The sequence below is a fragment of the Rhinolophus sinicus genome, chromosome 3, assembly GCF_057876585.1.
Source record: "Rhinolophus sinicus isolate RSI-liver-muscle chromosome 3, RSI-T2T, whole genome shotgun sequence".
Classification (NCBI taxonomy): Eukaryota; Metazoa; Chordata; class Mammalia; order Chiroptera; family Rhinolophidae; genus Rhinolophus; species Rhinolophus sinicus.
Window position 1 is genome coordinate 460209 of NC_142503.1, and position 25231 is coordinate 485439.

Here is a 25231-nt window from a genome sequence, read left to right on the forward strand (position 1 = left end):
CCGCCTGCACTGACTTTGTGGAATGGACGACACCTCATCACCTGTGACTGACCGACATGCCTGAAACTCAGGCCGTCCACTTCAATCTGTTGTAAGCAATGCTCTGTCACTGCATGCAGTCCTGCTGTGCACACAGCTGAGATCCTGGGGGTGCCCCTCACTGCAGGGAGAGAGGGGGTGGGACGGGGTGGGCCGGGCAGGGACACGCATATACACACACACGTGGGCTGACAGAAACGCTCTGGACTCACAGTGACGGGGGCTGCACAGCACCGTGAGTGTACAAACGCCACTGAGCTGCGTATTTAAAATAGGTAACGGATCGTTTATGTCATGTGCATTTTACCAACACAAGACTCCACAGAACACGAAGGCCTTGCGTCCGCGTCTTCCCGTCCTGAGGCTTCCTGCCCTGCAGGCCTGGAGCTTTCTGAGTGGAAGGCCATGGGCCCGTGTTTTGGGGCCTCTGCTGCCTGCACTGTCTGCCACCCTGGGAGGTGGACGCCACTCCCTTCGGGGAGGTCTGGGGCCCTGGGCGGTGCCACAGTGCACTCTGCCCAGTCGCACTGGCACTGGAATGAACTTGGGTCACGGAAGGGCAGTCTCCTGGGAGGTGCCCCCACCCAGAATCTGCCCTCCATCCCATGTTCAGGGACCCCCACCTGAGTCCTAGTGGAGGCAGAGCCCCTCTCCCATCGCAGGCTGGAGACCCAGCTTCTGCCCCCCCAGCCTTGCTGACATCGCATGTCAATGCAGAGACGAGCGGCTGGGGTGAGGCTGCAGGGCAGTGAGGACGCAGTGGCTCTGAGGCCAGCAGAGGGCCAGCTGCAGGGCTGGGGCCAGCTGCAGGGCTGGGGCCAGCTGCAGGGCTGGGGCCAGCTGCAGGGCTGGGGACAGCTCTGCAGCCGCGGGGCTTGCACTCCTTTGCTGAAGCCGTTAGTAAATTCCTTTCCTGCTTCCACCAGCCACAGCTGCTTCCTGATGCTTCATCTGTGATGTGTACCTTTCACCAGACATCTATGGAGGACCCTGAGATTCCAGACAGGGCTTCAGCCAGTCCTCGTCGCCCAGGCAGGCAGTGGCCAGCAGGGCCGTGTCCAGTGGTGCTTGTGGGGCCAAGGACGTCACACTACCCACTGCCTCCCAGTCACACATGTTCTCCCCCAGGACTGACCCACCCCAGGAAATAACGGACTCTGCAGTTTTCTGTTTTCACCATGAGGTAACAGAGCAGGAAGCTGTGTGGGGTGGGTGCAACCCCAGACATCACTGTGGGTACCAGAATTGGACTGGACCGCGCGAGACTGTGACCAGGAAGAATGGACACTGTAACCTCATGTGACAAAGGTTTTTTACTGAAAAGCCACTCAAAAGGGGACACCTAGCAGTGCTGTAAATAATTTTACGCATTTACAGTCTTTGTGCTTCTTTTTAAGATCTGTACTTACAGTGTGCAAATATAAACAGGCGTCCAGTAAACACATCAGAACAGAAAACGTGTAAGACTTGCCCGTAACTGGTGGGGCAGCTGGTGGCCTCTAAGTCTCCCAGCAGGAAGTACCCCTTTCTCAGGCATGTGAACTAACCCTCAACTCCCAGCCTGTCCTGGGCCAGGACGGGGCACGGCCAGCTCCCCACAGGCTCCTGTGTGGCTCCCATGGTGACCTGCCTCAGAAATGTGGGGATGTGGGGCCCGGGGGGCAAAGAACATGCAGGACCCCCAACACATGTAGACAGGTGCTCCCTCGTCTGCTGCCCCAGGGGCGCTCATGGAGGATGTGGGCAGAACAGGTACGTCCACACCGGCCTCCGAGAAGGGCTGTACCGACGCCGTTGAGGCTCAGACAGACCACACCAGCTTCATAGGCTCTTGTCACACACCCTTTATGTAGGATTTCCACGATTCAGGGTTCACGGCTGTCTACAGAAACACTGCATCTGTGTGCAGCCGACATGATATCAGAGACAATTCACCACCGCCCCGGCTGCTTCCTGCACGCCAGAGGGGACAACACAAAAGTATGTCTCACGAAAAGCACTCTACGTGCAAATGAAAACTTAGAAAATAAAAACAAACAATCCAAGACTATCTACAAGGCTAGCTCTTTGTAGAGGCTGCAGGTTCTGGAGACTGAAGAAACTCGTACGGGTCGTGGGTCACCTCTGGCTGCTCACCAACACTGAGGCGAGAAGGGCTTCCTGCAAGCGAGGGAAAGACGGGCCATTTCAACGGGTCTGCACATATGGCCCAGGCACAGCAGGTGCTGGGCCGAAGTCATGTGTCTGTGTCTCTGCTGTCAGCACAGCCCAGGACTCAGCCAGAGCAATGGCGCCCAGGCCACCCCCACCTCTCCCAGGGTACAGGACACCCCCACCTCTCCCAGGGTACACGCCACCCCCCATCTCTCCCAGGGTACAGGCCAACCCATCATCTCTCTAGGGAACCTACTTCGTGTGCCGTTTATCACAAGGTTAATGGGACCGAAAACACTGGTCCTTATTCAGAGCTTTTGTCAAACCTCTACAGATGATACCCCTACCCCTCAAATGCCAAGACTTATTCTCTGAAAGAATCATTCAATATTTGTATCTGGGAACTGAAACTGTAGCGTGGACACAGCCCAGCAAATTGAAGGAGCCTCAGGGCAAATGTTTGGTCCCCTTCCTGGTGGGGTTGTGACATCCTGGCAGGGTACTGAAGAGCCAACACAGCCACTCATTAAACACGACGTCCCCTGCCCAAGGAAGGTGATGTGCTCTCTCCAAATAAGAGTCCTGGAGGAGGGCACTTGTTCAAACACTGTTTTAGGACTGAAAACAGGAACACTGGGAAGAAGCACTCATTTCCAACATCTAACTCCATGTGGCTGTCAGGGTCCTGGCCTCGTTCTGTCCCGACCAAGGGCCTCAGGAGGCAGCCACCTGGGACTCTTCCTGACACGTGGACTGCTGGCATCTCCTGGCCAAGGTCACACATTTCTAACACTAACTAAATTCCACTCCAATACGTCACTTCAGGGCAGCCGCCTGATGAGGGAGGCCCGTCCTCTGTGCCCTCACGAGCTCCGGCCCCCGGGGTCCCCAGTCTGCCCTGACTGGCCTCATCCCCGTGCGGCGGGGGTGTCTGGGCCTGAGGCCCGGGGGGCTGCCTTACCCAGGTGGTGCTGGTCCCTGTCCGAGGTATTGGACAGGGAGCTGAGGTTGGACGACGGCCGGGAGCCCCCGCGCTCTGCCTGCGCCTCCTGCAGGTCCTGCAAGAGCTTCGTCGTCTCGTCCAAGTGCAGGTGGCCGTCATCATGGTCCAGCTCCTTCTTCACTTTCCCTGCCAAACACAGGACGACGGGACATCGGCCCAGGTCACCAGGCAGCGTGGAGCGCACTGCATGCTGGCACTAGCAGTGTGCACCGTGACCTCTCCCTCGTCACTATGCGCACTCAGGACGACCCCTCAGGTGACGCCAGAGGAGCACGAGCAGCTCACAGGGCAGGGGGACACGGTGGGAGTGCACTGGAGGGGGAGGAGGACGACGGGAGGGGTGACGCGCTGACAAGGAGCCAGGTGCCAGCTCAGCGTGAGCCACTGCACGCACAGGACTGGCCTCCTGTTGTAACAATCAGAAAGCAGGACGGTGTGAGCGGAGGCCTGCCGACACCGGGACCGGGCACAGGCCACAGCCAGGGGGGGACCTGCGGGGCCGGGCAGTGAGCCGGTGAGGACGCGCTGCCCGGCTTGCGAGTGAGAACCCGCGCAAGCATGGTCCTGCATCCGCCAGGGAGGTCAACAGCTCACACACGCTGTGACCACCTGTGTCCCCAGCATGTGGAAGGGTGTGGCCTCCACCAAATGCAGCTCTGTGCCCACCCTAAGAATGTGTCAGAGGAAACCGTGGACAGGCACCACAGCTCCAGGTTGCCCCACGGCCCGTCCGAGCAAGGCCCAGCACGGGTCAGAGGCATGCGACCAAGTCTAGCACCCAACAGCGTCACTGCAGAGCCTGGATAAACCACCAGCAGGCAGGTGACAGAGCAGGAACACACAGCTAACCAGGGAGGAACACCATAGAGACGCGGGGACGGGCAGACGGTGCGTTCAAACAGCGACTGGGAACACGCTCCCCGTGTTAGAGAAGGCACGGGGGACGATGGCGCTGGGAAGGCGGAACGGAGCTGGATGAACACGGAAACCCCAGGAGGCTCCATGGCAGCTCGGCCCTCGAGGACACAGCACGGGATGGCCCCCCACTCAGCAGAGACTCAACAACAAATGGGCAGAATCAGGGCACAGCCAAACTTCCCACATTTGATCAAAGATAAACCCCTGGGACCAAGAAACTGAATGTAACCCAGGAAGAATAAACCTAAAGGAAAGCTCACCAGGCACCTTAGGACCAAACTGCCGACAACCAGCAGGAAGGAGGAAGGAACCCTGACACGCAGCCAGAGGAACAAAGTGTGGTGTGCACTTTGTCCAAAGCAGAGCGTCACCGGAGCAGCTCGAACCACTCGCCTCTGCAGCCCAGGCTGCCCGTGGCCGGTGGCTGGGATTTCAGAAGGGCTGCCACCACCCGAGTGACAGGAGGGCTCACTGTGCCTCGGCCACCTGTGATCACAGGGTTAAGCTGAACGCCCGCTTTCCTTCTGGGAGCCCGGCACTGGGGGTGTGCCGAGCAGAGGGGCGACGCTGTCACACTGCTGCCGGGACACAGGGGAGGGGGCTGTGGACGCGGCACCTGGTCTCCAGGCTCTCCCCATGTGCCTTTCCTTTGTGGAGTGTGGTCAGTGTCCTTTTGCTGTAATAAACTGCAGCCATGAGGACAACCATATGCTGAGGTCCTAGGGAATCAGCAAACCTGGGGATGGCCTTGGGGATCCCCGAATACTGGGAGAATAGAAAACCAACAGCAAGATGGCAGACATGAGTCCAGTCACACCAGCAGCTACATTACACTCAAATGGGCTAAAGACACTGCAACCAGAAGGCAGAGTGTCAGGATGGATAACAAAGCAAGACCGTACTTCATGCTCCTGATGGTCTGACAAAACCACCTCGGCGCTATCTACACTGGCCTGTCACTGTGTGTGTGGGGGGTCTGTTTTGTGCCTTTCAGGAGGTTTAGCAGAATCTCCAGCCTCCACATGTGATGCCAGAAGCACGGCAGCCCAACTGTGACACACACAGGTACCTCCAGACATGGCCACAGGTCCCCCGGGGGAGCTGCTCCTGGTGAAAGCACAGGTACGTCCAAGGAAAAGAGGGGAGAAGCTGCACCACGACCACCACCAGAGACCCGGAGCTGGGATGGCAGCGTGGACTTCTAAACACCGAATGCTGGGTAGGATGTGGGGGGCACTGCCCACAATGGGGTCAGCAGGCCCCAGGGGAACATGCCGGAGGCACACGCGAGCACTGAGGCACTGATGCAGGCGCAGCAGGATGGAAGGGCCCAGCAATCTGAAAGCTGCAGCCTGAATCGGGAAGGAGACCCAGGAAGCCTGGCCCATAGCCATCTGCAGGGGGCCCCGAGGACAGGGGGCCACCCCGCCAGGCTGGGCCACCTTCCTGGGAGCCGGGATGGGCAGCACGTGACAGCCCCGTGCCCCTGGGGACCGCCTCTCAGGCTGTGTGGAAACAAGGCACCAGGAGCTGAGCCTCCCGACCCAACCACAGTGCGACAGGGGGTCGCTCCCGGCACAACCTACCCAGAGAGCCGAGCATGGAGATGTCCAGAGAGACGTCAGAATACGACTTCACTGACACAAAATCCAGCACGGAGCTGCCATCTCCTAGGGAGTCCCCAGCCTGCAGAGGACAGGAAACAGAAAAGGAAAGACAGCTAAGTGGGCAGTGAGCACCACTGGGAGGACGGGCCTGCAGTCGTGTCCACTCCCAGGAGTAGGCGAGACCAAGCTGTGTCCAGTCCATGCCGCGGCCCAGGGACCAGTGGAGGTGAGCCCACGAGGAGCCACCACCGAGAACAGCAATGCCAGACGGACGGACAAAGGCTGCTGGCTCTCTGGGGACCTGCGGGTGCGGAGGGAGCGTGAGGCAGACAGCATCAGGTAGGTGCACAGAACCTGAAGAGCCCACCGCTACTTCTCAGGGACTTCACGTAAGTCACGTGGCAGGTTGCAAACCACAGCACTCTCTTTCCTCCTCGCAGGGAGCCTCCCGAGCCACACACTGCAGCCCCCCAGCGCTCCTGCCCTTGGGGTGCACCTGTGCTCCTCTGTGGAAATGGCCGTGTCAATTCCAGCTTTGCATGGTACAGAAATGTCCCCACCTTCTCTGAGACCTTCTCCCCTACCACACACATATCTTCTTCCATCCCATTTGTGACTCTCTGAACACTAGGATTTTAGGGTTCACATGTAGCTATATTTTAAGCAAACATTTCAGGGGCCATCTAAGTACTCGAAATTCTGCCAAATCACATTCACTCACTGGAGTGCCAAGTCCTAAATCACTATAGACAATTTAGTGTCAAAAGACGGTGCCGTCCCCCACTGGACACTTTGGAGTGTCACTGTCTTTTCACCAAATAGTTAAGAAACAAAAGCGCCACATGCCGGACACTGCGAGTCCGTGGGCCTGGCTTGTGCAGATGCCCTTCCACGCCCCCCACTCCACCCTCGGCCGTCTCCCGGGGCTTGGACAGGACCCGCACTGCCCGCTCGGTGGGAGAAGGTGTCTACCTCCATCCAGCGACTCACAGGGACCCAGTGACGGGAGGGAGCTGAGGCTGCTGCTCCCGAGCAGGGGGCACCAGGCCTATAACCCCGTGCCTGTTGGGTTGTCTTGGCCTCGGTGTGAGCCCTCTGCCATCGGGCTTTCTTGGCCTCGGTGACCCGTGAATTTTCTTCTATCCTTGGCTTTCGTAAAACCTACCTCTGTCTGTGCCAAGTGATCTCTCCCAAGAGGAACTGTTACTGTCACGACTCTGACCATCAGCACATCAGGCTGAGCTCATGGTCACAGAGCCTGGTGATGGGCCAGGCCCCACAACAACCCGACCTCTGTCCATTTCATTGCGTCCCGCTCATGCCCCTCATGGTGTCATCCTTCCTCATAACCAGAGACTGAGGCTTAGAGTTGTCAGTCACCCCACACAGGGCCCTTATTCCTCAGACTCAGGGGGGACCATCCCACAGTGTGTCTTCCAGGGATGTTACAGGTTTACGTGACGATGCTACAGCACAAAGCCATCTGGAGCTCATACAGATCCTGAAAACTGGTTTGCTCACACCTTATTCCACCAGTAAAAGGGCACTAGAAGCAGATTCCCAAGGGACCACCGCAGAGCAACGCCCCCCCACACACACACGTGTGCACATATCCCAAAGAGCATTCCCAAGCTGGACCGCCCCAGGGCTCACCTACGGGGAACCAATCTGGCATTGACCTTCCCATTGGCCACTTCTGCTCGCCAAGTGAGGAGGTCTCCATTCTGAGACACCATTGAAAATGTTACCATTGAAGCTGGTGCCTTTGAGAATGTTAAAAAGTGAAGCCTAAGGCAGAAACATCTGGGAGCCGAGTGGTGACAGAAGCATATCACCAGATACCACGAGGGGCACGAGCAGGATGGAATGAAATGGACAGAGGTGGGCGCCTCGTCATGTGGCAATGCCAGGAGGCCCCATGTGGACAGCAAAGCAGAGAATGGAGCGGAGACCCGGGACGGAGATGGCCACGGCCTCCAGGGGTCCGGAGAGGGGTGGAGAGAGGGTGCTGTGTGACAACCGCACAAGGAGTGACAAGGGGCCCCTTCTGAAAGCTGTCCACAAGGAGGCCCTGGTGACCGAGCAGGGGTGTGTGCCAGGCTCCCAGCTCAAGGTGGCCTGCTCACGTGCCAGCTCTTCAAAGACGTGTGCGGGCTTACGCTCTATACCACAGCGTCTGCAGAACCCCGGCTGCCTCTTGTACCCAGCTGCACTGGCAGCCACATCTACCCTCGGAAGAGACGCCGTGTCACCTTTGGTATGTCACTCAACAGGTGTCAACCACGGGAGGCTGACGCTCCTGCCCATGTAACACCTGAGGCCCAGGCGCACGTCCTGCCCAGCGTCCTGGCATCTCTGCTCCAACACCAGGACTGTGTTCAAAGCCCACTGTCAACACGTGCACGCCAAGGGATTCCCAAGGGACAGATGGGGGGAATCTTAGCGAACCATGGTTTCCTCGGAGACCATCTATGCTGGGCGCTGGTGAGGCCCCGAGGACCTAGTGCTGCCAAGCTCGTCCTGCTCACGAGTGTGCAGCACACATGCGCCCAGCCGCCAGCACAGGGCACCTGCCTGATGGTGTGTGCACCTCAGGACCTGAAGGACCCACTGCAGACAACGTCCCCTGCACGCCCTGCAGGCCCCAGGGCAGGACCTCCCCCGCCCACCACCCGGCACCTATGCATTCCTGAGTCTGGATTTACAGGTGTTTACTGGGGCTTTACACCCTGCACCCTAAGCCATTAAAATGGGGGGAAGGGCGAGACTACCACTTAATTGTATTCATCAGAAACGCAATTAGTCTCTAAATAAGACAGTACACGGCACTCTCTCAACCACCCCATTTCAAAGCCGGAGCAGGCCCGCCCTCTGGGCCCTACTTACACGTCTGTGGGACTCACCTTCACTTCATCTGGGGGCTTCATCGGGATGTTTCTCCTCTGCAAAGCAAAACAGGCGGGAAACCAGTTGTTCCAAAATGATTGTATACAGAAGGACCATTCATCCACGTCATAGACACACGTGACGGCTTTCTGACTGCTCCTGGGCTGTCCTCATCATGTTCCCTCTCTGTTGTGAATCAGAGCCGGACCCCGACGCTTCTATGTAGCCAGCAGGTGACTAACCCACCTAACCCCACCCATAGACCACCAGTACACCCAGCGCCAGCCATGATTCCGGAAGGGCTGAGTGCCCATGAGCACAGCAGGCAAGATGGAGGGGAAGGGGCGAGAGGACACCCACCCTTGTTTCTGCAGCATCAGATGGCGGAAAACAAAAAGGAAAACATCAGACGTTGTACCTGAGTCTCAAGGGCAGCTCAGGAAAACACCGGGCCTGGGCCTGGTGGTTCCATGTAGGAGACCCAATCCGCCTGACACCAGCTCAAGTCCTGATGGGGCAGGATGCCCGATGCTGCCACTGCCCTCGGACTGGCAGAGCTATGGGGCCATGTGTCCTATTCATTGGCCAGCACAGCGCCTGGAAGAGGGCTCAAGCTTGACCACTACTGTGTGACCAGCCTGCATGCTGCCCTGAGCCACTGTCCTGTGATGTGGCAGGAGCATCACCCTGAAAATACCCTGCTGCACACATACCCCAAAACAGCCATTCCATTTGCACAGGTTTGTATCTGCGACCTGTTGTTCAAATAATGTTTCTGAGATTCATTTGTGTTATGACTGTCACAAACTTTTAAACAGAAAAATAAGTACTGCCTTATTTTCACAAGTTTTCTCCCGTCAATTTCCTTTAACGTACACATCTGAGTATATTTAATGCTGTGGCACATCTTTAAAACTATGTGGCTGCAACAGAAGTTCACTATCAGGTCATGAAACTGGAACCTAGAGAGGAACCCCAGGCGCGAGCACAGCACAGGCCTCCTGCTGTAAGCAGCACACAGCGTGCAGACGGTGTTTCCAACGCTGGGCCTGAAGGCAACACCACGAGGACACTTTCACCCCATGGCACAAAGAGCGGCACTGAGAGCCCAGCTGCCACGCCGAGGCAAGGAGATCACAGGCCGGGCCGTCTGGAGGAGAGCACACTGCTCAGGGCAGGAGCCGGGCACGTCCACGTGAAATGCTACCAGGCTGGCGCGCAGGGCAGACCCATGCCAACTCCACGCAGACAGAGCAGACCTCACAATGAAACTACGTCCATCAGAAGAGACCCTCAAAGGGCTACTTCTTAGTATTTGAACCAAACCGACCCTAGAATAAACGCTGCCTGGAATGACCGTAAAAAGCTTAAAAACAAGATCAGATGATTCACAAGTAACAACTCTGCCAAAATGCACAGCGACAGTCTTAACGGACGAAGACAAATCCAGGTCAGCCTCGTCCAACGGAAAAATAACGTAAACTCAGACATGTGAATTTTCTAGCAGCCACATTAAAATTACCCTTAATGTGCAACTAGTCTTAACAGATTTTACTGAACCCATTAAAAACATTTTTATTTTACCATGAAAGCCAAATAAAATAATTACTGAGATAGTTTTACTTTTTTTTTTTTTAACCAGTCTCATCCAGCCAGACAATGAAACAGCAAGTCGTGGCCAATAACCCAGAGGAAAATCTGCCAATACAAACAGATCCAGAATAACAGAAATGACAGTTAGTTGACAAGGACTTGAAATGTGATGAGCATGTCCAAAGATTTAAAGGAAAACACGAACATAATGAGAGAGAATGGATGATGCAAAAAAGAACAGAACTCGAGATGGAAAACACCACATCTTCAATGAAAAATCCACTGGCTGGGACTAAGTAGATTCAGACGTGGTATAAGATAAGAATACGAAACTTGAAGTCAGGGCAACACAAACTATCCAAACAAAGAGGAGGAAAAAAAAGACTTTATAAAAAAAAAAAAAAAGACTTCAGTAACATGTGGGATATATCAGGACATCTAACAAATGTGTCAAAGTCACAGAAAAGCTGAAAGGGGTGCAGGCAAATGATAATTGAAGAAATAATGGCTGAAAATCTTCCAAATTTCTTGAAAATTGTAAACCAATAGGGCCAAGAAACTCAACAAATCAAAAGCAGAATAAACAAAGAAAAGTACCCTAAGACTCATCGAAAATAAGTTGCTGAAAATCAGTTATAAAGAGTAAAATTTAAAAGCATCCAAAGCAAAAGTCCACAAACTTTCTCCCAAGGACAGCAAAGATTTGAGGTTTGAGGCCGCAAATAGCTCCCAGCACAGTCTTTGTTTTCTCACAACCTTCAAAAAATGTAAAATACATTCTTAGCTTGTGAGCTAGTTTGTCAGTCCATGATCTTGACCAAAAAAGACATATTACAAATGGAACACGAAGATAAAAGTGACTGAAGACATTTCAGAAACAGTGTAAGTCAGACATCTTTTAAAGCAGAAGGCAAAAAAAGCCAACCTATTAATTCCAGACCCAAGGACAACAAATTTCAAAACTGAATTTAAAGACTTTTCTCAAAGAAAAGCTGAACAAATTCACTAGGAGAAATATTAAAGAAAATTCTTCAGGACACAGGAAAATGACAGCTGAAAAATGGAAGAAATTTGGTTATACACAAAGTTATGAAGTGTGTCAGAAACGGTGAACACGAGATATATAGAGAAGACTTTGTAATGTTCCTTTTAGAGACAACTGCCAGTTGAAAGTAAAAATGAAAAATGGAAAATCCATGAGGGAGGAAGTGTTAGCAATGCTCTCAACACAGCATTCTCCCCCAGAACCCAGTCGTGTGGACGGGCTCTTTCTACAGGAGTGGTACCACGCGCAGCCCACCTGCCTCAGCTGGAAGAGCATCCGCGAGTGGTCTCCACCTGTGATCTGGTCCAGGAGGTCGTCCACCATTCTCTTGCTGTAGCTCCCAGCATCCTTCACGAACTCCTGCAGGCTGGAAGGGGCCACGGGAGGACATGCTGGATGAACACTACGCTCCAATCTCCCCGACTCTGCTGCCACGAAGGCCGGCGGAGCAGCGCACAGGAGCCGGTGGCACTGGCCCCACCCCCACCTGCTCCACCTGGTCTTATGAGAGCTGCCAACCTCCCGCACAGGGTGGGTGTGGGCGTGGACCAACAGACTCATCAGATCTTCAGTGTCCACGACCCAAAAACGCGACAGAGATCTCAACAACAAATTAATTTCAAAAAAGTGAGGTGAAGAGCCGTGGATACATATACATAAGGCGACTTACACTAACTTCTGCAAAAAAGCACATTCATGTCTATTTGTATTTGGCGCAAAAATACACGTAGACTGAGGAGAGATGCACAGTGTAAATGGCCACCTACTGGGGAGGGGACGGGTGTGGGGGAAGGCTCTCCAAGAACATCTTCTAGTGTCACTTTGATTCTGGAGCCACTTTAGCGCCTTAAAAACCAAAATAATGCTGACCAAAAACTGTAAAAAGGCGGCAGAGAATGAAATGCCACGGTCCCAGCTTCAAAGCCGGGGGAAGGCTCAGAAGGAGGGCGCAGACTTCAAAGACCTTCACACAGAGCGAGGAGGTGCCAGCCTGGTGGCGACAACACCAGTGTCTACCAGGAGTGTTCAGAACAAAGCACGATGACCGTGAGAAGGGGCAGGCCTGGCCAGCACACTCCGCATGGCCCGGAAGTGGCCAGGGCAGAGCGCCTGGAATAGGTGGCGGGGGTGTCCAGGAGCCCTGTCCGCTTGCAGCTCGTGCGCTGGAACCTTCGCTGTGTAGCACAATCCCTGTTTCAGGGGCAGGTACCCGGGGAAGGCTAGCCTGGTCCAGTTACATGGTGCCACCCGAACAAAAGGTGACTGGTGTCCCTCAAGAGCTGTGAGCACACTGCCAGGGGACCGGGGACGGCAGCAAGGAGTGAAGGGGGCAGTCACCAGCCTGTGACATCATCCTCTCCTAGAAGAAATTTCCTTCTCAGTTTTCTATTTTCACTTCTTTTTTTCATGAAAACCCGGGTTAGGCATTCATTTACTGTATTAGGACTGATTTCTTGTTTATTTTTCAAATAAGTTGTTCCTTTTTTGAAATAATCCTTTTTTGAAATAAAACAAAGATCTAAAATGGAAAAATTCCACTGCTCAGAGGCCAGCAAAATTTAGTTTCCCCATAGAAAATTACTAAAATTCTACAAGCGTGACCAATTTCTCCTTTGCCACAGAAAACAAAACACACACAAAAACATCTGTATAGAAATGCAGTACGTCTATAACTTTACTATTATGATTCATCTTAGCCTATGTCCCCAGAATTCCCATGTTGAAGCCCTAACGCCCCCAGTCCCTCAGATGTGACTGCATTTGGAGATGAGGACTTTATTTTAAAGGGTGATTAAGTGACAATGACGCCTGTATGATAGCCCCTAACTCCCTGATTGGCGTCTTTGTAGCAAGTGATTAGGGCACACACACACACACACACACACACACTGACAACAACGGGACAACACAGAGGCTTCAGAAGGAAGCAGCCCTGCTGACACCTGCATCCTGGACTTCTGGCCTCCAGGACTGGATAGCAGATGTCTGTTGCTCACGCTGTATGCTGTGCTTGTTACTCAGCCCGAGCTGATTCATACAGCCGCCGAGAACCACATCTCAACACAATGGTGAAACAAACTTACTAAACACACACAGGTGATCACACACACGTTTTTCACAACCGTTCCCTGGACCATCACCTCCTTAAAACTGACTTAGTCACCCGAACATCAAGACCAGCCCTCAACAGACCAGTGCGTTACTGAAAACGACGTGGAACTTTCTGCTGCAGTTTGATCCTGCTGCCCGTGGCTGTCTCTCCCACTCGCCCACGAACAGGCCCCAAGGTGCACTGCAGGAAAAGGGCTCCGGGTGCAAAGCGAGCAAGAAGCCCACCGTACAGCCATGCCTGGCTTACCTCAGCGCACACTGCACGCCTGTCTCGTCTCCATAGGCAGAATACAGCAGCTCCGCTTCATCTGATCCAAGGTCCCCAAATACCGAGTTGTTCTGCATTGAAAGTGCAGTGCTGGCACTTGAGAGAAAAGTGACTAAGAGGAAAGAAAGGGAAGCACCGGAAACCTCAGGTTACACTCCAAGTGCACCGTGAACAAGACGCACGCACTCCGGCACTGTCCCTGTGGGCTGCTCTCCCACACACGCCCCCCCAGCCACACCGTCTTCTCTAACGCAATCTTGCTCCTGAGTCCAGCTGAACTGGCAGAAGCTTTGGAGGCAAAACGAGCAGAATGGTTTCGTCACCGTCGTTGACGTCCATGGCCAAGGCTGCAGAGAACGGCTAAATGTCCTGGGAGGGAGTGAGCGCTACTGGAGGGCAGCTGGGTGCTGGCTCATGTGTCCCTCACCGCCCCCTCCCCGACATCTGGGAACCATAGCTATAGAGGTCAGCTCTTGCCGAGGGGACGTAAAGGGGGTTGGATGGTGGCTGCCCTGAAGGAGATACGTGCTAGCATCTCCGTGAATGCTGTCAGGGGCCTGGAGGTTGGCATCTGAGGTACGGAAGGGCAAGCAGCAGCCAGGCCTCTCTCTGCTGGGCACCAGTAGCACCCCAGTGTGACAAAATGTCCTCTGGGAGCAAACAGCTGCACACACTGACACATTCCAGAACCAGAAAGCCGACCACGTATAGAAATGCGGCCAAGGCCCCGCCCCTGCTGGGCCAGCCCCCTCTCTGTGGAGACCTCCACCCACAGACCACGCTCTGTTGCAGGCATATCGCACCCCTCCAAACAGATGAAACGTGAGTTTGTTGGAGAAAATGAAATTCCCACCACTAGACCATGACCTGGCTCCAAGGGTCCCAGCAGCCACCACTGTGGCGGGCGGCAGCCCATCCAGAGAATTCCATGAAGCCCAGGGCTGAGACCCACCGACCAACAAAGAGCAGATGGCCAAGGGGGAGCTCGTCCTGTGTAATTTCATCGCCATCACTTTCAAATTGGGATCTGGATACAGTCCTGACAACAGGTGAGTCAAGACGACCATGGAAGAGCCACCGGGCCCACGCTCCCCGCTCTCACCTTTGCTCCTTCTCTCATCTTTGAAGCCCAGCGTGGTGAAGCCGGGCAGCAGCTTGCTGCAGAGGGAACTCAGGTCCACGGGGTGGGTCTCCTCCTCTACAAGGAGAGCGCGCTGTAAGTGGACGATTCGCGAAGCCCCCGCCAGCCAGCACCGCCAGCTCTCTCCACCTCACAGCGCGTGGGAGCAAAGCCGGGGATCCCACAAACACCACCTAAAACCAAATCTACCAAAGCCAGCCAGCGTTCTCCAACCTTAACTGCACTCCAACTTTCACTGTGATTACCCCAAAGTCAAAAGCACGAAAAGCATCAGCTCCCTGACCATGACATCGGCAACATAACATACCCACTGACCGCTCAGCATCTAAGAAATGTTGCACGGGTCAGAGAAGCAGCAGGGGAACCCCCACCTCTGCGTGCCCTGCAAACGTATGTTTCCTGTGCAAGCTTGTTAACCACACACTGGTCATGTGACCTGAGTGGGGTTCAAGTCCACAATCAGAATCTCAATCTGGCCACTGTCTTTCTTAGTGGGCGATCAGCTCGTGTATTCTCTTCCCGAGAACATTAAGAAATTGGTTAGAGCTTTACTCCATATACATCAGAGAATGCCAAGTAAACCTGAAGGTCAAGGGCTGGGTGGAAGAACGCTGCCAGGAAGGCCAGGCCCATGGGGGCTGCCCATGTCCACCTGTGTGACACCGAGGGACAGTGTTTCACCTTCCGCGTGTGTGCACACGAGCACGTCCAAATCCAGTGGGTTCTGCTTTTCTTCAAAGGTAAGCCTTTGAAATCTTTTTCAAGGTGATGGAGAAGTGTAAAAATACGTCTTAAACACCATACAAGCTGGATGGACCCAGGGTTCACGCCCCCTTCGAGATCTTTCTTGACGTAATTATCAAAGGGGGGCTTCTCAGGAAACTTGTGTGGAGCTGACAGTTACCTTTCAGGCTTTGAGTGGGGCCAGGCTGGGCACCGGTTTCCGATGTGTGAGGTGAACCCAGCAGCAGGGCACCCAGCCCTAAGCCTGCAGCTTCGCGGGAGCACAATCCCCATCCTGCTGCTGTCCTGGGGACCCCGAGTCTGACCAGCGCCTCCACCCACACTGGACGACGCCCCAGTCAGCCTGTTTAGCACAAGTTTGGGGAGAGGAGGGCGGGAAACCAGCCGAGGCTGCGCATCCCCACAGGTTACTGCCCGTGTCACGCACACCAGGGAAAACGATCATCACAAACAAGTCGCAGGTTTTAAATCACCCAATAGGAGCAAGTAGAGGTCAGGAGACAAAAGACTAAGGAGAAAACGAGCCCGAGGGCCACCCACCGTCGGCGTCTGGCTCGGCCGTGTTGACCACGCTGTAGAGCAGGCCCCCATCTGCGCTCTTCTTCAGGTAGCCCATCTGCAAGGAAGCGTGCCTGAGCTCGGGCCCGGAGCGCCGGCCCTGAGCACCCACAGAGGCTTCTACTGAAGCACCAGCAAAACAGGCAGCGGCGTGGGCCCCGCTGGGACAAGTCCCGAAGGGCCGCCAAGGTCACGGGCTCTCCATGAACGAAGACCAGACGCCCTTGTCGTGCCCTCCCTGGGGCCTGAGACCCACCTGCAGAGGATTGTGCACACGAGTGCAGTGACAGGATTTCTGAGAAAGGCAACTCAGGACCCCTCCTACAGGGAGCTCTGGGACCAGAATACGCAGGGAACACGTTTCCCAGTCATTAAGAAGCATCAGCAAGACGAGTGACCAGACACTGCATCACGTCACTGCCAGGCAGCCCAGAGGCTCCATCTCTAAGGCACGTGGGAGCTATTTCCACTTAGAAACCAACCACCAAGAGCAGCTCCCCCTCCACTGGTCCTGAGGGCCGGGAAGAGGCGGCACGCACGTGTCAGTGTGCGTGGGAGGGTGTGGGGAGGGCTGCCCACCGGCCTGGGTGCTGGAGCTCCAGGTGGGGGCCGGACGTCCGAGTGGGAGCAGCCACCGGCGGGGAACAGGGCCCAAGCAGGGTGAGTGGGGCACGGGGAGCGGGACGGGACACTGGCTACGCTTGGTCAAGTAAGTGTCCTGAGGTAACGGAAGCCAGGTTTCTCACTGTGGAATTACAAAACTGGAAAGGAGAGCAGTGAGCACGGGGACGTTGGGTGGCATCAAGTTCCAGTGTGAAAACACGGTGTTTGGAGAATGGAAACGCAGACGTCCGGCGAGGCTCCCTCTAGGAGCTGTATGTGCACAGTGGCCTTCCTTGCTGTCCCTGAGGGCCACCCCCAGAGCCCACAGTGTGGTTTCTGAACTCTATTCCCCACTGCGGAACCAGGGCTTCTTGGAGAAACAGCCGATACAGGGCTGAATGCAACAGGGGTACAGACCAGCAGATCCCAGAGAAGCACAATGTGAGCCGTACAGGAAGCCTCAAGCCTTCCAACAGGCATGTTCAAAATTGGTAAAAAGGAATAGGCGAAATTAATCTTAATAGGGTTTATGTGACCTGATGTATCCACAAGGTATTTCAAAATTTTTTACAGTCCGCTGTGCGTTTTGCAAACTCAGTGTGACAAAAAGAATGTAAAGTTCTAATAAGTTTTCACACGGACTACACATTATGAAATAAAATTTTGGATACATGCGAATTCCATCTGTGTCCTTGTCACACGACCACCAGGAGGCGTAAGCTGCCTCCGTGACCCGGCAGCTTTTATGGGAAGTGCTGGCCTAGGTCTGTGGCAGACATATGCTCAAAGCATGTGGGCCTCTTCCTGAGGACCAGCGACCCGCCGGCCGGGCGGCCAGGCTCCCCCGGCCACAGCTGGGCCGGTCCGTGAGCGACTGACTGCAGGGCACACGGAGCCGTGAGCACAGGCAGCCGACCTGCAGCAGAAAAGCCCGCCGGGCTCACCTGTAACTCTCAGGCTCAGCCCGATCTGAGCATCAGCCCCGAGGACCCCTCATGACCCCCCACCCCCCAAGACAAGGTCAGCGACCCCGACTGCAGCTTGCACGCCTGATCTGGACCCTGCAGTGACAAACGCACCCCCAGCACAGCAACGCAGCTCTGGCTAGACACGCAGACACCCTGACAGTCGGCAACTCTTGATTCTGACGCTGTGCTGCTGTCCTGCCAGACGACACACCCGCCCCGCTGGCAGTGCTACCTTGCCACCTGGGAGGACTCGGCTGATCCTGTCCCGAGCCTCGTCGGCCGCGTGCTCCACCAAGGCCAGCACGTGCTCCTCCGCTGTGCTGTCAGTCAGGCTGCAAGCGTTTCCTTCTGGCTCAAACATGCAGCTACAAGGCAGGAAGACCACACGAGTCACTGGGGCACGTGGCGCACACCACGCCCGCCTCCCATGCTCAACACCTAACGGCAGCCCCGAAGCCACGCAGGGCGCCAGCAGGAGTGGCCTAAAGTGCACATCTAACCACAGTAAAACAAGATGCTTTCAGGAAGAGGAAGCCAAGCACACTTTCCACATTGCTCACGTCTCGACTACATGTTTCAGTGGCTTTAAGGAAAATAGAAGAAACATCACACGACAGGAGCCTGGCTGGTTAAAGCATCATTCAAGGCGCCATTAGAAAAACGTGACAGAAATCCCACGGAGGCTGAGGAGCAGGTGGTGAGCCAGGCTGGAGAGCAGCCCCACGCAAGGCCACGGGCGCCCCGAGACTTCAGCAGGCCAGCCTCACACTCTGTGTGAAGGACTTCTTAACTCAAACAGCTGAGAGGAACTACAGGCAGTGCCCAAGGGAGGCTGCCTGTGCTGTGGAAGGTTCTGAAAGTAGGTGGGCGGAACCCCTCCTAGCAGCCCGGGGAGCAAGCCTGGCCTGGGGGGTCCTTAGCCCCCCGACAGGCGCAGCGCTGAGCTGCAGGAGCAGGGAACTCAGGCAGTGTGATGAGAAACGCATGTTGCCACGCGTGGTGCTTGCTCAACACTGCACAGCTGTGTCCCAGCCCGGACATGTAAGCCCAGGTCACCAGCACGTGTCCTGCATGTGAGAAGGCTTCTTAGGAATGAAGGGTCAAGTACGCACAATGGCACGTGTGGGAACAGGAGTGCCAGTGAGCAGAGGGCACGCCACGCACCAGAGACAGAGCCTGCGCACACGTGGCGTGCTTGTGTCAGCCTTGCTGCCGCTAGTGTCCGTCAGAGTGACAGCGTGTCTCCTCCAGGACAAGTCACTGTGCTGCCTGGAGAACAGTGTGCCTGCACGTGGACAGTGTGGCTCTCACACAAACCACTCCCTGCAGATCTGCCCACAGGTCCCACGGCCTCCTGACACCTCCCAGGGGTCATGGTGATATTCGTTACCCACACACTACAGTCACCTCCCTCTCAAGGTGGGCAGGGAAGGACGGGAGCGTCCCTCTGCACGTGGACCTAAACTGCTGAGGAGCCATGCCCCTCCCGCCAGGCGGCATGAGCAGCCCTTCTGTCCCTAAGCGACACTGAGCGCCTGGCACGGTCCCCAAGGCGGGGGTGCGAGTCCACAGGCCGGCGCCCTGCCCTTTACCTGATGACTTCTCTACTCGGCCTTTTGGATTTCTTGGCAGTTTCTACGTGTACAGGCGCCACTTCGGGAGCGGGCTCCTCAACGGCTGTGTGCTCACTGCCCAGGAGAGCTGCCTGCTGAGAAAAATCCATGTTCTGCATGAACGACACGCTGCGCTTCAGAGCTAACAGCCGCTCCTAGAAGCAGAAAGCACAGAGCGGCAAGGACTTTACCTCTCCCTCACATCAAGGTGCCATGACGATGGGATGCATGGGGTGGCCACAGCCTCACCTGGCCTAACCGCTAACCTGCCATGCGGTGCAGCGGGACGTGGCCACGGGGTCAACATGGAGAGTGCGGCCAACTGGCTGGTGAGTGCTCGGAGCTGGCACAGGGGAGCAGGCCAGAGATCTGGGCTGCACCTCACCTACGGGCTCAGCGGGCTCAAGGCGCGGGTCCTAGACATGGGACACATGCAACCTGGCTTATGGGACAGACCCGGGAAGCCACTCAGGATGGCAGAATGGCCCGGCTGGGCTCAGTGAGGCAGCCACACAAAACAAACCCAAAAGGCTGGCTGCAATCCAGTGAGACAGACACCCGGCTTGAGGCCAACAGATCCGGGACTTTCCACCAACCCTAAAGGAGACGTCACAGCTAGGCCAGGAGCGGTAGCAGGAAGAGGGTGCCTGGAGGAGAGGGACGTGGAGAGGCGGCCTGGGCGTCTACCCTAGAGCAGAGGGGTCCCCACCGCGGCCAGTGGCGGATGGATGGAAGCATGCCATTCACTGGGAGGGAGTTTCTGTTTAGGCATAAACCACGCAGAGGAGAACTCTCGTTTCTGTGGCTGCTCGCTCTCAGTGGGTCTCTTACTTTGCTCATCATCTTAAAGCCTGCGTGAAGAATCTTCTTAGCTAACTTGTAGTACACAGTGTCTGGTCTGTTGTATGTCATTGCATTATCACACATCAGTTTGAAATCTGCCTGAAAAAAGAAAAAAATTCCATCAGCTTTGAACCATCATGCAGACAACAGAGGCCAAAAGGAAGAGCCTGAAATTGAGTGGGAAACAATGAAATTCGGCTCTTTGATTAAAAAGGTAACTTTAAAACTCGGAGACATTTTCCTAATTGTTCATTGGTCTTAAGTCACATGAAACCAAGTCTAACTCCTTAGTGAGCTTCACGAGGAAGAGAACGGCTCCCTGTGCTTCCTCGCGTCTCCGTCTTCGCCCCTCTCTTCTGGAGGAGCTGGGACACAAATAAGATCGAAGGCCGACAACGGGTTACGGGAAAGTCCAGGGATGAACTGAGAGGTGGGCAGTCATGTCCTCTGTTTCTGCACTTTTCCATGTGACTTAAAATTTTGTCTGAGACAGTTATTCTAGCACTAGAAGAAAAACACTTCCTCCTAAAATAAAATCTTATTGAATAACAATCTGTATTAAAATTATTTGAAACACTGGTATTTTAACATCCTAACCAAGTCATTTAGCAAACACCTGCCACAGGTGAATCAGATGTCAGTATGGATGATGACCACTAAAGTCACACATTGATGTAGCATGTGCCATCTGGGGACCTTACAGGTCATGGTGCCAGTGTCCCCAGGCCTGGGACAGAGGCCGTGAAGCCCCCGGGGACCATCACAGGTCCCGACTGTTTCGGGTTCAGAAAACTCTCTTCAGGACAAGAGGCGGGGTGTACACTGCTCTCACCTTGGCTTTGTCACCGGGCAAGAGACCAGATCAGGGCAGAGTTCAGAAAGGCAGAGGACTTCAGGTATGGTTACTGTTACCTCCTGCCCTCTGGGACGCCCCCACCCCGTAGAAATCTTCCTTTTCTCCTGCTCTCCTTTTAGCCTGGCACGATGTTTCTGCAGGTCAGCAAATGCTCTCTGTTATGTTTCCGGTAAATATGGAAAAGCCAACCTTTCCTAAAGCTAATAGGCCTAAGAAAGAAACCTAATCCTTTTTCTACACATGCTGCTGCCAACACCGTCCAGCCTTCCTTTCGAACCCCAGGGTTTCGACCCCACCAGCGTTTCTGTCTCTCACAGTTGGTAGGTACTATGAAGAAAGAACATTGCCAGCAAAGAACTCAGAGGATGCAAGAATTTATTATTCTAAAGACACCAAACTCCCAGTTATGTGACAAAAACTAAGACTGAGAAAAGTTATATTGCTAAAACCACCCATTCTGAAACCAGGCCACACAGGACACATGCCTGTGACCCATCATGTCCTGTTTATGTCAGCACAGTAACTTATAAAAAAAAAAAAAAAAGAAATGCATTTCTAACAGCATGTAACATGCACGCTAGCTTCTAGACCAAACACAAGAGAAAATGACAACCAACCCATTTCCTTCATGCTGTATTTGTGAAATACCAGCTCAAACACAAACACCTGCGAAAATGTGCAACCGGAAATGACCTGAAATGAACGAAGTGTTTACTGGACATAAACTGACACCGAGCCTCCTCCTAAGAATTATTTCAGGAACCGAAATTCACTTACCTTAAATTCCGTGACTGACTTATATTCATTAGCTACGATTTTGTCTTTCATCGTGCCAAAATCCATTGGATGTTTTATTATCATTGAGTATCCAGGAGCAATTGCGTCCGTGACAGGAAAAGCAAAAAATCCATGAGGATCTTTTCTGAAAACAAAATCACCTGTATTTAAACTGGTAAGCCCCTAAAATCTAAATTTCTAAATGACACAAAATCCTTCACAATACAAAAATTGATACAATTGATCAAAGTTTGGTTCTTAAAAAGAAAAAATACAACTTATGCTTTTAAAGCTGTGGTATGTATTTTGGACACACTAAAAGTTCCCATACTAGCATCATGGCTCTGGCCATGACATTTACATGATAGCATCACCGATACCCCCATGCTGACTGGGTAGATGGAGCCCCCACTCTGCTCATACATGGTGCTTGCCCACCCTGTCAGACCAGCGTCCCCAAAAACAGGCCCTTCGGAAACACTCTTTACCTCTGGAGCTGGCGGAGGAAATGCTCCAGTAGCTGTTGAATAGGCGTGCTCTCGTTTTCAGCTGATGATTTAAAAAAAAAAAAAAATTGAACAAAAAGAGTTTGCTATGACTTCACTGCAGAGCTCCAATGTCAGTGCGTGCGATCTGTTTCGAGTTCTACAGCATTTTAGTAAGAAAGTTCAAGTAAGAACTGGACACAAACATCAAGGAGAGTCAGCCTCGGCTCCTGGCACAAAGCTCAGCTGGGGGGGAAGGAGTACCCACGTTTCAGTCCCCAAACTCAACAGTGCCAACATCCCCTGGAACAACAACCCGGAGCTACAACTAACTCAGCAAACTATTTCCAGCCCCTATCACTGGGCCGGGTACATTCCAGACAAGGTAAGAAGGGGGGAACAAAGGCTTCGGACACAGAAGATCACCTTGGGAGTCCTACACTTCTCGGTTCGCCTGTCTGTCACCTGCAAAGTGAAGCTAAGAATACCCACCGCATGGGGATTCCTGTGAGCACTGCAGTTGTTAGCTACGTCTCTGGGCCCACATGTGAAAACAGTTTTGGAGAATGAAAACGCAGACGCCCGTCAAAGCTCCCTCTAGGAGCTGTATGTGCACAGTGGCCTTCCTTGCTCTGTCCCTAAGGGCCACCCCCAGCGCCCAGAGTGTGGTTTCTGAACGCTATTCCCCACTGCGGAACCAGGGCTTCTTGGAGAAACGGCCAATATAGGGCTGAATGCAACAGGGGTGCAGACCAGCAGGTCCTCAACAGAGATGCTCTTCCGAGTGACCAGGGAGGCCCAAGAGAGCAACATCTGATCATTAGCTCTGCAGGTAACCTGGGGAGGGGGCAACAGGGGGAGCGCTGGTGTACCACCTCTAGCAGGTAAGTCCGATCGAGCTGATAATCACCAGCGACTGTTCTGACTTTGCACATGTTCATTTTAGGGGCTGTTGTTTGTGCCTGACCTTCTCTGCTCCCCAACATGCCAGCAGCCCGAATCCCACCTGTTCACCATGGCAATGACTGCCAGAAAACCACACCCCCCATGATGGCAACACAATACCTCCCACCTCCCCCAGCAAGAAAAGAAACATCCGAAGAGCAAAGTATCTGGAAGCCTTTGAGGGTAGTGACCACACACAAAGCAGAGGGCTCCAAAGCTCCCCTCTGGCAGAGCAAGCCCAGCTCCCAGGGTGTCTGAAGGCCTGCAGACCCGACTCCAGCACTAGCCTCCTCCCATCTATGCTTCTCAGCTCGGGGGCTTAAAGAAAAAGGCCAGAGCGGCAGCTGGCCAAGCCCTGCTCCAGAAGTACCTCAGCTCTAGCTCACACCCTGTGAGGCCCTGGCCAGAAAACTCCCTCCCTCTCTCAATCCCTCCCCACCTCCATGTGCTTCTCCCAAAGGGACACAGCGCAGACCTCTAGTTCACAGTGACAAGCTCCAACGCTCCAGATGCCAGCACTTGCCTGGCTGTGTCCGGCACGCTCGGACAGGCCGATCGGGGGGCGGCTCCACCTCTACCTTCTTCCCAGGATCAAAGTCATCGGCCTCTCCCTCTGTGTCACAGTGTTCCTTTTCCCGTTTCCGCTTCTTCTCTTCCTGGGAAGCAGAGGCAAGCAATGCAAGCAGTTTTAAACAGACCTCCTGTTTCTAAGGGGAAACATGAAGCTAAGAGAAAAAACCACCTTCCAGAGGCTCTTCTCCTTGCAGACTCCACCCTTGCAAAGCCCCTCCCCAGGGGTCAGGTGAGAAGCGATGCACAGAGAGCCAGGACTGAAGCAACTACCTCCGTGGTCTACGTTTTGCTACAAACAGAACGCCCCATTCCCTACGCCCTGGGACACCCGTCCTCTGCCCCCCAAGGGTCTCCGCCCCCCAAGGGTCTCGGGGCCACCACCTTCCTTTACCTTTCGCTTCCTCCTCTCTTCATCATCCAGATATTTCTCCTTCTCTGACTTTTTCTTCTTTTTCTTCTTCTTCTCTTTGTGCCTCTCTCGCTCGTGATCTGACCTATCGTCGTAGTAACTGGAGTCGTGACCAGACCCCGAGAGCTCAGTCACTTCGCTTCCTCCAACCTTGAGGACCAGCTTCAGGGGCTTCTCCAAGGGCTTGTCTGTGTAATCTGCAGAGACAAGGTGGCCCTCAGCACGTGAGCTTAGAGGAAGCCCCGCCCCCAGCTGGGTGGCCTGGTGGCCCAATGCGCAGGTGCCACAGGGAGAAGCCACAGGGAGAAGCCCGAGGCCATGACAGAGGAGGGACCTGTGTTTCCCTGCACATAAGACCCCCCTGGACAATCAGCTCTAATGCGTCTTTTGGAGCAAAAGTTCACCTAAGAACAGGTCTTGCATTATAACACCTGGCATTACGTCACGTGAGACCTGGTATTGTGTTGCATTCTATTATGTTACATTACGTTACGTTACATCAGACCAGCTCTTATATTAGTGTTCGCTCCAAAAGACGCGTTAGCGCTGACTGCCCGTCTAGGTCTGATTCCGGGGAAACACAGAAGGCCGAGCGGGGACCGCCACGCCGTCGGGGGACGGGGGCAGAGCCGAGGGCCGAGTCTTCTCCCCTCACCCACGGTCCGCAGGGAGCCACGCAGGGGGTTCCTGTCACCCGGTCGGGGCAGGAGCAAGGCCAGGACCTGGGACCTCGTAGCCGATCCCGGGTCCCCCAACCCTCGGCTCCATTCAGTCCCTTGTGCTGACACGGGGACGGAGTGGCCCGGGCCCCGGCAGGGGCGGCGGGAGGGCGGGGAGCGTCTCCGGGAGACGCAGACGCTCGGCTTCTGTCCAGGACGCGAGCCTGGAGCCCCCGCCCGCCGCAGGCACAACGCGCGCCCGCCGCTCACCCTCGTACGACGAGCGCCACTCGGTCTTGTGCTTCTTGTGCTTCTTGCCCATGGCGGCGGCGGGCGCGGGGCGGGGGCGGCAGGAGCGCGGGCGCAGCGCGGGTACCAGCACCCGGCGGCCCAGGCCCCGCGGAGACCGCTGGGCCGCGCCGGAAGCAGGCG

The 25231-nt window shown here is 54.7% G+C and overlaps 1 protein-coding gene across 3 annotated transcripts; it reads right to left on the reverse strand.

The window, feature by feature from the left end:
* Positions 1-1334: 1334 nt before the first annotated feature.
* On the reverse strand, positions 1335-25228 carry BRD9 (bromodomain containing 9). Of its 3 annotated transcripts, none has more exons than XM_074329143.2 (16): positions 25070-25228; positions 24123-24337; positions 23682-23814; positions 22217-22277; positions 21729-21873; positions 20084-20194; positions 19232-19344; positions 17872-18004; positions 16051-16126; positions 14728-14823; positions 13605-13737; positions 11501-11612; positions 8625-8663; positions 5701-5800; positions 3155-3322; positions 1335-2199 (listed from the first exon to the last, which is right to left on the reverse strand). In XM_074329143.2, exons 1-16 carry the CDS (start codon positions 25119-25121, stop codon positions 2099-2101), a joined length of 1788 nt encoding a protein of 595 aa, XP_074185244.1. In that variant the 5' UTR covers positions 25122-25228; the 3' UTR covers positions 1335-2098. The 3 variants fall into 3 exon arrangements, with proteins under 3 accessions (XP_074185244.1, XP_074185243.1, XP_074185242.1); XM_074329142.2 differs by having other exon boundaries at positions 19232-19347; XM_074329141.2 differs by having other exon boundaries at positions 19232-19407.
* Between the last annotated feature and the right edge of the window lie 3 nt (positions 25229-25231).